The sequence below is a fragment of the Eptatretus burgeri genome, unplaced genomic scaffold (assembly GCF_056783735.1).
Source record: "Eptatretus burgeri isolate ZD-2024b unplaced genomic scaffold, Ebu_testis_v1 Ebu_testis_scaffold_94, whole genome shotgun sequence".
Lineage (NCBI taxonomy): Eukaryota > Metazoa > Chordata > Myxini > Myxiniformes > Myxinidae > Eptatretus > Eptatretus burgeri.
In genome coordinates this window covers 67,831-83,730 of record NW_028222044.1, presented here as the reverse complement: position 1 = coordinate 83,730, position 15,900 = coordinate 67,831, and the positions used below count along the sequence as shown (strand labels likewise).

The 15,900-nt window shown below is 42.8% G+C and overlaps 1 protein-coding gene across 35 annotated transcripts in view; it reads left to right on the top strand.

Annotated features, from left to right (window-relative positions):
* Window positions 1-15,900, top strand: part of LOC147007579 (uncharacterized) — an 82,892-nt gene that overhangs the window by 13,090 nt on the left and 53,902 nt on the right. For 6 of the 35 annotated variants that reach the window (XR_015054106.1, XR_015054105.1, XR_015054107.1 and 3 more), the window contains exons 2-4: window positions 3,361-3,489; window positions 5,016-5,064; window positions 5,259-5,379. Coding sequence is in view for 21 of the 35 variants with exons in the window: in XM_085866856.1 (XP_085722982.1) it covers window positions 5,045-5,064; window positions 5,259-5,379 (141 nt within the window). In the remaining 14 variants the exon portion in view is untranslated. The other 29 variants (XM_085866850.1, XM_085866847.1, XM_085866851.1 and 26 more) reach the window with 24 other exon arrangements.

Here is a 15,900-nt window from a genome sequence, read left to right as displayed (position 1 = left end):
CCATCTTCTCTTCGCCATGTTCCTCGTCCCATCCCCATCCCTCTCCCTTCAACAGTTCACCTAATGTGTCTGTTCCCCACTGTTTTGTCCCTTCCACTTCCGCCCCTCTTGTCTCATGCCTCCTTGCTGTGAGTTGTGTGTTTGCTCTCATACGAGCCTCGACCAAGGTATACAAAAAAAAATAAAAAAAATAAAATAAAAAAAAGATTGATAGTTATCGTGAGCGACATTGATCTGCACTAGTTTGCTGGATAGAAATGATATTTCAAAGGAAGTTGTGATGCAATTTGGGAGAAATGTGTGGATATCGAGTGCCAATGGTGTCAAAATGGAAGCGAAATTTAACTATTATTGTATAGGTCCAATCCAGTGTCCAAGCGAAAGTAAATGTATTTAAACAAAAGAAAGTCCAAAAGCTTTAAACGTCATTTGACCTTGACCTAAATGCATGTCCTTGGGTTCTGGCGCTCAAAAGTATCACCAAAAGATTGGGAATCCCCAATTTAGTTGGAAATGACACCTTAAATGTTTTTCTACGCTGTTTGGTTCCAAAATTAAGCACGTTTGAACATTAGACGTGGTGGCCTGCAGCCATCTTGGATTTGACCTCTCACAGTCCTCAGAGGTCAAATCTAACTTCCCTCCATATCTGAAAATAAACCTTATGGTATGCACTAACTCTGCTAGAAATTTCATGCTTTTCTCAGAAAATGCACAATTGTTGTGGTTATCCACCACACGATTGGGTAAACTAGACAACTGTCTGTTTCTCAAATAAAAGCGAACCTTTTGCAGGCATGAAATCACGACGGAAGGGTTAAGTAAGACATCCGACAAAGTAAAGGTGATGGCCGAAGCATCAAAGTCTTAAGATGTCCCACAACTTCGCTCCTTTCTCGGGTTGGTCAACTATTGTCATCGTTTCCTCCCAAATTTGTCCACACTTCTCCATCCGTTGCACCAGCTACCACAGAAAGGACACACATGGAGTTGGACAAAGGCTTTGCGAGGAGGTATTTATGCAGGTAAAACGTCGATTGCTTCTGACGTTGTTCTTACACATTATGATCCGAACAGACCTTTACCACTTGCAGGTGATGCGTCACCATATGGTCTTGGGAGTTCACTCTCTCATGTCATGGAAGATGGTGAAGAACAACCAATAGCCTTTGCATCCAGGTCATTAACCTTATCAGAAAAAAATTACTCACAGATAGAGAAGGAGGCATTGGCCCTCGTATGGGGAGTAAAACGATTTCACCATGATGTTTTTTGGCAGGACGTTTACCCTCCTCATGGACCATAAACCCCTGCTTTCCATCCTCCACCCTCACAAAAGCATACCAGTGATGACAGCTGCACGTCTGCAACGATATGCATTGTTTTTTGCTGGACATGACTGGAACATTGAAGACAAGAGTACGACTGAAAACAGAAATGCAGATGCGCTGTCTCAGCTTCCACTTGAGATCGTACAGCCATCTGCAGAGGAGTATATTGATGTCGTTGATGTGTTTCACATGTCAGAGGTTGAATTACTTTCAATCACAAGTCATGAGATCAGATGGGAAGCGCAACGTGACATGGAGTTGTCTCGGGTGTTCGAGTCTGTCATTCAGGGTTGGTCTCCAGAAGTGAAACAGATTCAACCTTACCACAACCGGAAGGATAAACCGTCAGCCCATTGTGGCCATCTGTTGTGTGCCACACGCGTCATTGTACCCGAATCATTGTGCAGTCGTCTGCTGCGACAGCTACATGAAGGACACATTGGGGAAGTACAGATGAAGTTATTAGCATGTCACCACATATGGTGGTCCTCAATTGATGAGGACATGTCTTTGATTGATTATGCTGTTTTCTGGGGTTCACCAAATGGGTGAAATGTTCATTTATTGTGGTGTGGGTTGACCTGTTGGTGTGGAATTAGATCTGGAAGGGAGGAAATGTGGTGTTACAGCCTTGCGTATTGATATGCAGTATGGTATAAAATAGTTCCTGGCCCACCACTTCCCACGCCTGTCATTATTTTGTTGAGCTCCACTTCATCCTATCGCATATTTAATCGTATACTTGGTGTTGGCTTGATGGTTAGGGTGGTGGGCTTGGGATCCTTGGATCCTGAATTCAAATCCCACTTGGTTGTTGAATTAATACCAGGTGGGGTTGACTCTGCCTGCCATCCTTCTGAAGTCGGTAAAATGAGTGCCAGCTTGCTGATATCCTGTGTCTGAGTGGCAACCTGTCCAGTCTGGTGCCCACAAGCCAAGGAGACTGTCTGGCAGCACCAATGCTCTGCACAGAGTATGGTCCCAATGGATGGATGGATGGAAATGAAATGGTGACCATGAACATGGCCCGTCACGGTCACCTGTCCAACTCACAATCTTGCGAGATATGTGGAGAAGATGTGTGATCATGAGCAGGCCATGGTACATCATGGTCACGTATCCAATTCACAATCTCGCAAAGTATGCGGAGAAGACATGAGATTGTGATAATATATGACCCGAAAGTAATCACCTTCTTCCTTATGATGAATATAAAAACACATCGTTAAAAGTAAATCATGACCTCGAATAAAGACTTTTTATGATTATATCGGTTTAAGCCCTGCTTTCGAGAATGCCAATCCCTCCCCAATTCATGGTGTTGAAACCCCTTCCCCACCCATCGCGGTTCCATATCCAACTCACAATCTCACGAGATATGCGGAACAGACCTCGGACAAATTTGTCATGACACGGGTTGAAGAATGCCACATCGCTCTTTGGGTTCTGTATAAACTAACAGATGGCTGCCTTGATCGTTTAGGTCGATTTTGACAAGACCCATGACATATCAGCTCAAAATAATTTTACGTTGTGCTTTGGTAGCTCTTCAATAAAGGGAAAACGTATCGGGATTGTGAATTTGACAGCGACAAGATGTCAGACGGACACACTCACGGACGAGCAAGGGTATTAATATGACAAACAATGAAGAGGGTGTTCACTTTCACTCTCAGACAAAGAGGTTGTGTGATGTATTCAATAAACAGAGACGAAGATTCTGAATTGGGAACAATATGTTTAATCCATGCACGGGCACAACACAGCACAACACAGCACAGCACAGCACAGCACAACACAACACAGCACAGCGTGGGAACATGGGTGGGTCACATGACCCTCCTTCACCAGGCCCCGGTGTCCCCATGTTCACATTATCGAAACTACTCGGTACTCGAACATCTCAGGTTGAATGTTCGGAATTGTTTGTCTCACTTGTGTTTGAGACGTTGGTCGTGGATGCATTTTGAGAAAGTTCTCTCTGTTTTTGCATCTCTCGATTGGATCTTCCACGATGAAACAAATCCAGGTTTTACCTCAGGACATGAGAAGTCATCAACGTCCATTTAACGAGGAGAATGATGCGGACAATCCGTGCGACGAGCCTGAGGTGAACGTTTGGAGGCGGGAGGAGGGTTATCCCAACGTGACGCCCAAGGTGAACCAGATGTTCCATTTCCTCTTGATTCTCTTCCCCAGGTGTTCATGTTCACCTTTTGTGTTCATCCTCCACATGTACAGAATGTGAAATATTATTTTTACATTTTATTGTTTCCTTCCCTGTGATAGAAAGTCCTTTTGGGACGGAATGAGGTTTTTATGTTTTCTTGGAGGTTCCGAACCTGGAAATGATCCAGAAACTTTGGAGGAGGGGCGGGGGGTGAGGGGGGTATTACGCATGGGGGGTATTACATGGGCGGGTATTACACGGAGGGGGGGGGTATTACACTGGTGTTGCTGTGGTTCTCAAGATGAGTTTCTTTCTTCCTCTTTAACCAAAAAAATGTTTCGGTTCTGCTGCTGCAAGACCTTCCTTCCCCTTCTCTTCTCTTTTCGAGGCCTCCACATTATCTCATGTGGCGGGACTGGGTGGATTTTCAGGAAAAGAAGGAAAAGTAAAATGGGAAGTGGTGAAGAAGAAGCGGGAGCTGGCGTGACAGGGGTCAGGCTGGTGAGGGGTGAGAGAAAAAGGCGGGAATGAATGCAGGACGCGCGGTCTGGCTTGTGATGAGACGTCTGGCTTGTGAGATCTCGTTGAGGATTGCAGTGATCCCTCCGAGGACCGCCTGGTCAAGGTACCGCCTGTGTTGAAGACATTGAGGCTGAGGAGGGCCTCGTGTGGACGCGTTGATCGGAGAGGGAACAGAAGCGTTTCCTCCTGAGTGTCACCTGAGCCAACCTGAAGCAACGTGTGGCTTCAAGGTGTTGATGGAATTGCTTCGGTTCGTTCGTTGGCGAAGTTTGAGACCCCTTCTGGAGAGAGGGAAGGGTGTTGGTGAAGTGTCATCCGTGTGGCCTGTGGCTGATTTGAGGCCGTTGGAAGGTCAACTCAAACAGGCCTGAATTCTTCTTCTTCTTCCCCCCCACCTTTCTCCTTCACAAATTATTTACTTTATATCTTGGCAAATATTCTTTTGTTATTCTGCTTCCCCCAGCCCCCTCCCCCTTTGGGGTTAGCTCGGGAGACCTGGTAGGCGGTGGAATTGTCTCTTGTCCATTTTGTCTTGGCACCTGTCTGTCTATTTACTTCATTATTATAACTGCAAATCTATGGCTCCTTTCAACCGTCGCTTGCGGACGCTGTTCCCCAAGTTCACGCTGCTGGTTCTTGGCACTTTCGCTCCTTTGGTTTTTACCTCACGAACTGCCATCACGAGCGATGGGCCGAGGCTGTGAGGGGGCGGTTGGAGCCAAGCCGATTATTAGGTCCAAAACCAAGCTGCACCACACACACATCTGGGAGGATCACACACTTGGGCTATCCCCTCATACATCTTTTCTGCTGCACCTTTCTCGGTTTCCTTTTTCAAATACACTCGCAACACACACCCATACACACCCATACACACCCATACACACCCAGACACACCCAGACACACCCAGACACACACACACCCACACGCATGTCACTTTTGTCCACGCACCCTCCCCACCTCAGTCTTTCTTCCCACTTCTCTCCCTCAGGGTGGAATAGCCGTTGTGAATGCTGGCCCATGTACTGTGTTGGTGGTAGGTAAGGCCTTGTTAACTTTGCTCTCTGTCTCTTTCCTCTTTCTCTGATCTCATTGCTTAACCCTCATTCTCACAGTACCAGTAAAATCCTCCCCCGCCCCCCCTCCCATACCCTCTTTTTCTGCTCCTAACTTGTGTAAATATAACTGTTCTTGTTGAATCTATTTCCGATCTGTCTATGTCCATCTTTTCCAGCATTGGTCCAGCACTGTGCGCACGTCGATTGCTTGAGAGGTTGAGATTCCCCACGGTTCGATTGCAAGGTACGGCATGTGCGAGCGGTACAGCTCGGACACATTCAAGATCACCAGATAAGGTAAGTAGCACATTTGCCAAGGGTGTGTTCCCCGGTCAGTAGGCCATGTGGCTCCCAGTAAAAAAGTTGTTTGACGGACGGACACTGGGACTCGTGGTCGCTCGATTGGCGTTCGTAGTTGTGTCGCAACTCGCCGTGAGGTGAAGTTATTCGCTCCTGGTGGCCTCAGGTCTGGGTCAGTTGGAGAGATAACCGGGGATTTCCCCCTCTGAAGTCGGCTCGAGCCCTGAGACCGCAACGTTATTTACAAATGAGCACGGGTTGTAAATTTGTGGTGTGTATTCATTCGATTGAGATCCACCTACTGTCAAATCCATCCACTCATGTTATTGTTGTTTGTTGCCCCAGAGCGGTCCGACATGACCAGGCCCGCGGCACGGAGACTGATATTAATGTTAAAGCTTGTTGTTCTGACTTTGTAGTTTTAGTTTCACTGTTTTCCTGAATAATTTTATTGAGTTTTGACTGATTGAAAGATCTCTTGACCAATCTACATCAGAATGGAATGAGCAAAGCTGCACAACTTCGGTGTGTTCAGTTCCCAAGCAGTGAGCTCATGCTTACCAAGCCTGCTGGTCCATATCAACGGTTTTTAATGGAGTGCTTGCTTGAGTGCTTTAAGGCCCATCCACAGAATCAGAAAATCACATTTGGTTTTATAAATCAACATGGCTCCACTTCATACTTGATCGTATTTTTTTTTCTTGAATAAATATCTTAAAATAAAGATTTTTGGCGTCCTTCGCTGATTGGGCTACCTCCACCACGTAATGCTTGATCCACGAGAACATACCGGGCCCAATACATTTTTGAAAGATGCTATGTATTGTTTTTGGCCCTTTCTCCCAATGGTGAAGAATCACTGAGGGACTTAAATAATTCTCGTGTCCAGATCGTGCACTTATGAGATTAATTTAATTCTAATTCTTGAAAAAATGATTGCATCTTATTGATAAGTGAGATTTTTTTTTTCAGCTCTCTGATGAAGGGAGATTGTTGCTGAAGGCTGATCATCCAATTGTTGGTAAGTGTGTGTATTGTACCCCTTTTGATGTTTTGCTTTTAAATTGATTTTGGTGAAGGCTCTGACTCATACAGTTAGTTCTCATTGTTTCTTAAAACAGCATAATTGTACAGAATAAATGCTTCATTTGTGTTTCTTGTCCATTTGGTTAAAAAGTTGTGAAAATTTATGTTTTTTGATAATTGGGCATGCCATAATCCCAGAATGCAGGCAAATAGACCCCAATACCAACCTAATTTTCTTGTTAACATCTAAAAATGTAAACTAGATACCTTAAGGATTCTAAAAAGTATGTTTGCATTCGTACTCAGGGGGGTGCACGTGGGGCCTATTGAGCTGCCCCACTATTTGCACGATAGAGGATGCCCAGTCGCTGACTGGCTTTGGAGGCCAGCTTGGAAACGTCTTTCCCAGGAAAGTTCATGGCGGATGTGAGACCAAGAAGCTTGAATGAAAGTATTTCTTCGAGAGGATTGTTGAGAAAGTTGAAGGGGGGCGGGGTGGGGATTTCCAGTTTCGAGACAGTTCTTTCGGAGAGATATTTGGCTGGCTTCAGCAACACCGAATGACAGAGAATGTCTGGGTTTTGTCTGTTTCTCGTTGGTTTTGTCTTTATCCTCTGAATTTTTTTTGTGAAGGATTTTTTTTTCTGAATGAATGCATGTCTCCGATTTGTTTTCCAAAAGGCACATCAAACTTTCAAATAAATAAACCTGCCCACAACATACCCCAAATTAACACAACATAACTTCATTGTGAAACAGGACACAACGGCATAACTTGCTTTAACCCTGTGTGCGAGTGCTTTGTTCCTCCTGGGGATTCACAACCATCCTCCCCCTGGGCTGACAACCGTCACAATATTAAACACAAAAAATATCATTCACAAATGGCAGTTATTCCTGCTTTGTATTTTTAAGTTTAAATATTCTGATTTCAATTATGTTGTAAAACATCATTGTCAAATGTATGAATTATTTCCAAAAATGAAGTAAAATTTTCACCTCAATCCCTTTCCTGCTCTGAATATACTCCTTCCTTTTCCCATCTAAACTTTTCTTAAATTTTCTTTTCATTCTATCCACACTTCCATCACCTCCCTTTCCATTAATTTCCTCAATTTTAAATTTTTAATTTCCCCAATTTGTTCCCATCTGTGAAGTTTTTCATGAGCCAAGATTTTTAAGAAAGAGAAAATTGAATTTTTTGCCTTTGACAATCATCTTGGATATAATTGGAATGTGACTTCTTGTGCAATGTTTTTGTGCCTCAAGGTGAGTGTGAACGTTACCGATGGATGTTGATAAATCATTCGGTGCCTGTATCATCTCATTACAGAACATCAAGTCACCCTTGGAAGAGTTAACCCCATACCATCCTCCAGCAACACTCAGGAAATCATGTACCTTCCTCTTGTCAATGATTTGTGAAAATGCAACAAAGAGGATCTCCAGGCAGGTCAGAGACCACAATGAGAAACGTATTTTGGAGATTTTATTTTTAATCCACAAATTGGTTCAGTCGCACGGTCTGGGCTGTCGATCTTGTGTTGTGTTACTGCTGTGATATGTTTTGGGGGGTGGGTTTAAGAGGTTCTGCCGTGTTTTTCTGTGATTCCGAAACTTTTTTGTGCAACAGTTGTCTTCACCACCCTTGGGACCACCCTTGGGTTCAGCATTTTCCAGGAGCATCTTGAAGAAACAAGGGTCAATGTGAAGGCATCGATGGTAAGTTGTACTCATTAAGCTCTAAGATGGATGCATAGTTGGAAATGCCAGCGAGCACTCCTCCCCTCCGGGCTGGAGTACCCTTCTCAGCCCGCCTTGATTGGGCAATGCGCTACGTCATTCTTGGAAAAAGCATTTTGTCATTTTTGAAATAAATTTTTTTGATGACAACATATCATTCGATAAAGGGACACGATTTATAATACCGGCTTCCACCAGATGTGACGCTACTTCTGCCACATGTCCATTTTGGAGTTAAGTTCAGTGACACCCATGTTTTCTCCATTGTGGTAAGAAGAGGTGAACTCGGTCACAATCAAGAAGTAATTTTCAGAAGTTGGTGCACATACCATTTCATCGTTATTTGATCTTTTCTATAACTATCTTAAAGCATGTACTTTCAAACGTGGGTTTTCTGCAGACATTGTCATGTCTGTTTCTTTTCCATTATAATTATCATCCAGATATCGTTTAAACACATTTTCTTGCTGGAAGAGGAATCTCTTTGCAATGAATCTTCATGAGGAGAAACATCCAAAGAAACACAAGTAACTGATGCAGAAGGAGGCCATTCAGCCCATGAAGCCTCCACTCCATCTCCACCAAATCAATTTATTCAATCTAACAGTTTATCAACTGAAATTCACTTTCTTGTGAAGGTCCATATTTGTCTGGCTGTTGTGAGGGAGAAACCTCAATGACACAGGATATGTTTGTTCACACTGGCCAAAATTGAAGGACTTCAATCTGCCCTCTCTTAACAGCTTGCTTTTTCACTTTGGAAAGTTACCTGTTTTAAAGGGTAACTTTCATTCATTCTGTAAAGCTTGCAACAAATATCTATCCATCCTGGACCAAGCCAGAAAACATGAAGTTACAAATCTCAAGAGAGAACTCTCAATCTCGTCTCCTTCCTCCAAGTCATGTTGGCACCTTGTCAAGTCTTCTCTGGTGTTTTCTCCCCTTTCATCGCATCCTCCCACCAATCACCTCAAATCGTTTAACTGCAGAAGTAAAGGCAGAATGTTCAAACTCTGTCTTTGCTTCCAAATGTCGTGTCCCCAACCCATCCTGTTCTGTCCCAATCGCACCCCGATATACCCACTGTCACTTGGCTTCTGTATTCTAACCTGAGAAGGCAGAGAAAGTGCTCTTCGGCCTTGACTCTGCTTCGGTGAAGGGTTCAGATAGCCTCAGTGGTCATGTTCTCAAATCCTGCAAATCTGATCTTGCTTCCCTTCTATCTGCACTCTTCTGTCGGTCCTTCTACTTTGGCCCCCTCCCCTCTGCTTGGATGTCACCAAGCACTACCCCCATCCACAAAGGTATAAAAACAGACCCCACCAACTCGCATTCAGTTAGCTTGTTTACAATTGCAAGCAAAGTCATGGAATCCATCATGACGTCCACCACCGAAGGTGGAAGGAAGTAATGTTTTTCACCCCTGTTTGTCTATTTGTGTGCAGGATATCTCAAAAATTTTTGGAGGGATCCAGATGAAATTTGGTGGGCAGGTTCGGAGTGTCACAAGGAAGAACTACTTTGATTTTGGTGAAGATCCGGATCTGGATCTGGTTGCGAGAATTTTTTTCGTGATTCTTCACCATTGAGAGAGATTGGGCCAAAAATGATATATAGCACGATATTTCAAAAAGTTGTGGACATCTAGGTGGACACGTTGGGTGTGTGAGAAGGAAGAATTGATTCAATTTTGATGAAGATCCAAATCGTGATCTGGATATGAGAATTATATAATTTTTAAAGTGATTCTTCACCATTGTGAGATGGGTTCCAAAACGATACACATCATGATAATTTTAAAATGTATTGGGCCCAATATGTTCTTGTGGATCGGTCATTGCGTGGTGGAGGTATGTGCTCTCCCGAGTGCCCTTCTTGGTGCTGTTGTCGTTTATGCTGATTTCAAACAAATGATTTCCATCGGTTTGGATTCCGTCCTGGTCCCTAAACTCTGGACATGCTTCTTCTCCCCTTTGAACAATAGTTGGAGGCGACAAATGTCAAATTAGGACAGTCTACCTGGATTTATCTTGGGCAGTTGATGGACTGTCATCCTCCGTTGCTTGCCAAGCTCTCTTCCTTTGGCAGAGTAGTCGCAAGACTTTTCAAGCACCTGGGATTCTGACCAACCAATTTTTCATTGGTCTTACCCTCACACACTTCCATCACTGCACAAGCCAGACAGGTAGATTTACAACAGGATCAAAGTGTGGCTCGGACATGAAAAAGATGTTTTCGAGCTTCAGGTGGAAGCCCGATGACGAAAAAGACCAAGGAAAGAACCATTCCCACCAGTTTGCAATGAGTATCCAGCCCAATGGCACAACCCAAGGGTGGAGTGAGGTCATGATCTGGAGCCCCCAGGCATCCTTTTTTCGGTGCCAACTTTCAATGACTCCTCCATAACACTTCACTTCTCAATCCTCTCACTGACACATCGTTAACATTTGACATCATCCCCGTGCCATCTCCTTCCCACTCCCTGTCTGATTTTTGTTTTGTTTGAGCATATGCCGGATTTCTATTCTCACTGCACACCCTCTTATGCCCAGTGTTGGCTTAATGGTTAGGGTGATGGGCTTGGCATCCTCGGGTCCTGAGTTCAAATTCCCCTTAACTGTTGAATTAATTCCAGGTGGGGTGGACTCTGTCTGTCATCCTTCCAAGGTCTGCAAAATGAGTGCCAGCTTGCTGGCAGTGCCAACGCTCTGCCTGCTTCGGCAGCACCAATGCTCTGCGCCGAGTCTGGTCCCGATGGATGGATGAGCACCCTCTCTGTTGCCGGTCATGTTGTGGGATCCCAACTGTGAACTTTATTCTCTGATCTCTCTCGCTGATGGTCCATGCTCTTCACAATGTGTTAATGCCATCGTCGCAGCCTCCTGAGCAAGGGTTATACGACGTGGTTTTCCATTGCTTTCCCAGCAATGAGGCCTAAAAAAAAAATGTTGAGTTTCCGGTAGCCTGACCGACCCCAATAATTCCTGCTGAGCCCAATTTTATTTTATTTTAATTTCTGTGAGGGCCGACTTGTGGGTGGCCATTTTATGTCTGCTGCCGAGCATTGAGCATGGCATTGCTCTGTGCCATTGTTGACCGCTGTGGTCTCAACAGAGATCAGTGGCTGTTTATTTCACTGAAGGGGTCAGAAAGTTTCATCAACACTTCAAAAACATCGCACAACCCACCTTCCGACACATCGACTGTGTCTTGTTCATCGTTGGAAAATGGACCCTGGATATAATAGACATTTCTGACCTGATGACAGGAGTCACGGCTGCTGAGCTGACATTTGTTGTTCATTTTATTCATTTAAAGTGCTGATGTCACCAAGATCCATATGAGGTCTGCATTTGACATACTTATGTCTGGTGAAAAACGGCTACCACCAAAAAAGAACACTGAAATGTATGTTGTGAAGAGGAAGAAGAAAAAGAAAGCTTGTTGTGAACATCGGTCTTAAATGGAAAACGAAGTGTAAATATTCGTTCTGAATATTTGAAAATACAGAACTGAATTTCTGGAAAATTATCTGAAGCGAGTTTTGTTACAAAGTAAGAAAAATTGTTCGATCTTATTATCTTCGTTTTGTGTGTGCCTTTAATAGATGGCACTGTACTCTGTTGGGGGAGGGGTGTGTATTCAGGCCTTCGCTAGGCCTGTTTATACCCTGAAAACAGGATACACATTTTATTTAACACTAGAAAATACCACCTGTCACTTCACTGACAGGAATACAGGGGAGGAGGGGCAGAGGAAGTGGAAAGGTGAGGGGGAAGGGAGGAGGGAATACGAGAGAGGGAGAGGGGAAGAAAGAATGGGGGGAGAGGAGAGGTGGGTAGGGGTGTATCACAATTGCTATGTTGCTGTATTGTGCAGATTACATTTAAAGTGCATTGGTTGGGGGAGGAGGGGGGCAGGTTAAAGTTTCTTATTTTGAGGAATATATACTTTATGGATGCTGAAGGTCGGCCTTTGGCCTGCTGTCAGTCCTTGGCCCAGTGCAATTGGGATGATACCATGGAAAACTACAATGAATTGTATATGTTCGTCAGCCATATACATGTTTTTGCTTCACCTATGCACATCAGGCTCTTTTTAATATGAAATGGGCAAAGCTGAGAAATGAACTGAACACTGTGAGTTAGAAAGGTTCTTCTTCTTCATTTTGGTTCTGTTGGCTCAAGTGTGCATCAAAGCAAATTAATTTTTTTCTCCATTTTCTTATTCTTGTTGTCTTTATTGGTTTCTCGTCTGCAAAAGATATCAGTAAATGAAAATTGCTTTTCCTTTTGTTTTTCCGAATCGACTGAAACACTGTTGTTTTTCGGGGTTCTTCTTCTTTATTGGGACCGGAATGGGACATGTATTGCAAAGCGGTTCTTGCTCTTGTTTATTTTGCTCTGCACATGGTTGTGACATGGCTCAGAAGTTTCTCCAGCATTCAGTGATCCTTTATTATCTTGCCAAAACGAAGTTTTTGCAATATATGTTAGTCAGCTTGTATGTTTTTTTTTTTTTTGTTTGTTTGTCTGTAATCACGTATAAAAAATTCTGCAGAGCACAGTTATCATTGGAAATTTTTGTAACTTCGCACATCAGAGGCCTATAGAGGTCCATTTCAGCGCACAAAATTTTGAAGGTCAAGGTCAAAGTCAAGGTCACTTTGTCGCAAATCAGGGGAGTCGATGAAACCCTTATTTTTTGAGTAATTTTGATCGGATAGTCTTCAAACTTCATGGGAATATAGTTCATGGTCTGGCGCTCAGCTGATTAATTTTTGGTGGCGATTGGCCTTGACCTTTATGGTTAGCACCTGAGGTCAAACATATTTGACCCCAAGGTCAAATTTTCAAGTTTTAGGAACCATATCGTGTAGTACCTCAAATTGAACACCTTGATGAGTGCTTTCTAGATATGTCAAGCTTGAGACATTATGACGTCATTTGGTGACGTTATGAGGCAAACGCATATTTTTCATGGTTACTCTGGAACGATTCTCTCATAGGCAGATATTCCTCAAGGAGTCGCTCCTGGTGGATAGCAGCTCTGTTCACCTCAGTGTGACCTTAAAGAAGTCACACGTGGTCACCTTTTGGCAAGATACGGGTCACCCTGCGGGTGACATTGGTTTATTTCAGGATTTGTGTGTCGCACTATTCTTGTATGACTCATTCATCACTGTTATTTTCCCCTTCGTGCTCTCTTGTTCTCATTGTGATTTGTAAAAATTACCAAAGCATTGTGTTCATTTGAGAAGTTTCTTGGTGAGGTGTACTTGGTACACAAAACGGTGAAAAAGGGGGTGGTTTGTTTTCATTAAAGATTGAATTTTGCAATCCAAATGCCCTCCTCAGCCATTATGTTTTGTTCGCCTGTCTATTTAACAGAAATGATGTCATAAACAATGTGTCGTCACTGTGGCAAAGTTAATTTGTAGATTTTTTTCAAACGTTTACCTTTTCCCAACCCATCGAACCTTCTTGCAGATCACTCGTAGTTCATGATCTACTCCTATCATTGCCGTGAAATGGTGTCATCCTTGTCTGCCATGTTCTCTTTGTCCAGGATCCATTGTGAGATGAAGCATACAGAATGGACAACTATGAGCTGCAGAGCCGTGGGGCGTACCTCTCGTTGTGCCCAGGTATTGGTTTTGAGAATATCCAGTACACAAAATATAGACGGTATTTTTGTGTTTGTATATCTTTTTGTAAACTTCGTCAGATAACCCTGAGCATGCTCACACCAGCTTGTGTTTTGATTGATTGGTTCCGTTGGTTTTCATGCAAGGAAATTCTCATTATTGAAAAGAAAATGAAAAATAGTGATCCAAGAAATTATTCCTTTGTCTTGTTTGATTAGGTTATCTTCACTGAAAGTTGATCGTTCCTCTCTTTTTCAGACTTTTCCACATTCAAACAATGCTGCTTGTCCCATTTAATTCTGGGAGAGCCTTGTTTGGCATGTTTCCAGAGGACTTCAGAACACTTGTCAACATGTTTAGATTCCATGAACTTTTTGAAATTATAGGATACTTCCAAACAATCCTCAAATGGAAAAATGATCTGCAAAAGGAACATAAATCGTTGATCACCAGCACATGGATTGAGGAACGTTCGTTTTTACAACATGATCATCGACTGTCACAGACAGAACAGTTGTTTTTATATTTGGGAAGGGTACAAGACTAAAAACACTTTATACCTCCCTCTATGAACCATAATCTTTTTTTTAAAGTGCAAACAAAATCATCGAAATTGAAACAAATGAAAATTGAAAAATAATTTTAAATTGCCAAAAAAAAACTAAATAATGGAAATTGTTTTCTTCAAAAAGTGGGACACCATGGACACAAACAAAACAAACACTAAATGCCTCCCTCCAAGAACCATATAATCTATCAAAAGGGATGGTGGTCTTCAAAACGACGAGAGTACCCGTGAACCCGTTGGGTTCCCGTTGTGACAGCAGTTGAAAAAAATAAGACAATTTTTATATTATTTGGTGGTCAGTTTAACTTGAAGAAAATTTGAGCATTTACCTCAGGAGTCATCGTTCAGCCAACCGGTTTCTCGAGGTATATCAACACATTATCCATGGTTTGTTTTTGTGCTTTATGGATCGTCATACCAAAACTTGACTGAATCGGGAATTGATTTTTTAAATTATTTTTTTGTTGCCTGAATTGAACGAAACTTGATACTGCACACCACAGGCGAATGGTAAGTAAGGTGGCTTTTTTTGCGCTATTGCGCAAACTTTTGCGCTATTGCACAAACTTTTGCGCTATTGTGTCCCGTTTTGGCTTTATTTCGGGAACATGCATACATATACATGTATACATACATAAGTTGAGAGTTTTAGTCAGATATAGATTATGTACTTCACGCTTGTTCTAAAACACTCATTTCAGAAATATCTGCTTTCTTTTACAAATCATTAACCCCAAAGTCATTTCCACACCAATACTGTTCACCGATTTACAGCACTTCCCCACTTTTTTTTCCACTATTTTCACTCCACTGTTGTTTTTTTTTGCTTTGAGGTCTGTGGCCTCTCCAGCTTCTGTGGCCTTCGGTGTTATAGTCTTATTATTTGGTGAGACGGTTCCTCTTGCCTTCACGCCTGCTACCCATGTGCTGAAGTATGATATTTCAGCATACGAACACTTATCTCCCTTGCGAAAGTAAAATTCGACAATTTCCAATGCTCTTGAACCCTACTACGACTCCAACCCAAATGGTCACCACAGTGGGCTGAAACAAAAATCACATTTTCAAAAATTAGAAACTGTTTCTGATGCACACATATCAAATGAAGATTTTCCATGCCATGCAAATAGGTTGAAATAAGAATTGGAAAACTTCTCTTCAAATGATGTTTATACTCGTGCAGCACCTTCAGAAAGTATTCACACTCCCTCGTTTTTTAGGTTTTTTTTCACATTTTGTTGTGGTGCAGCCTGAATTTATAATGGATTAAATTGAGATTTTTTTGTCACTGATCTCCACAAAATACCCCGTAATGTCAAAGTGGAATTTTTTGCAAATTAATTAAAAATGAAAAGCTGAAATGTCTCTTTAGGTCATCTCGTTAGAGATGATCTCATAAAACCAGTCTCGATGTCCGTCCGTACGTGTGTCCCCATTTTTTCTTCCGATTTTCTTGATATTTGGTATGCGGGTAGATGTCGATGAGGGATGCACGACGGTGTGACCTTTGACCCGATTGAAGGTCAACGTCACT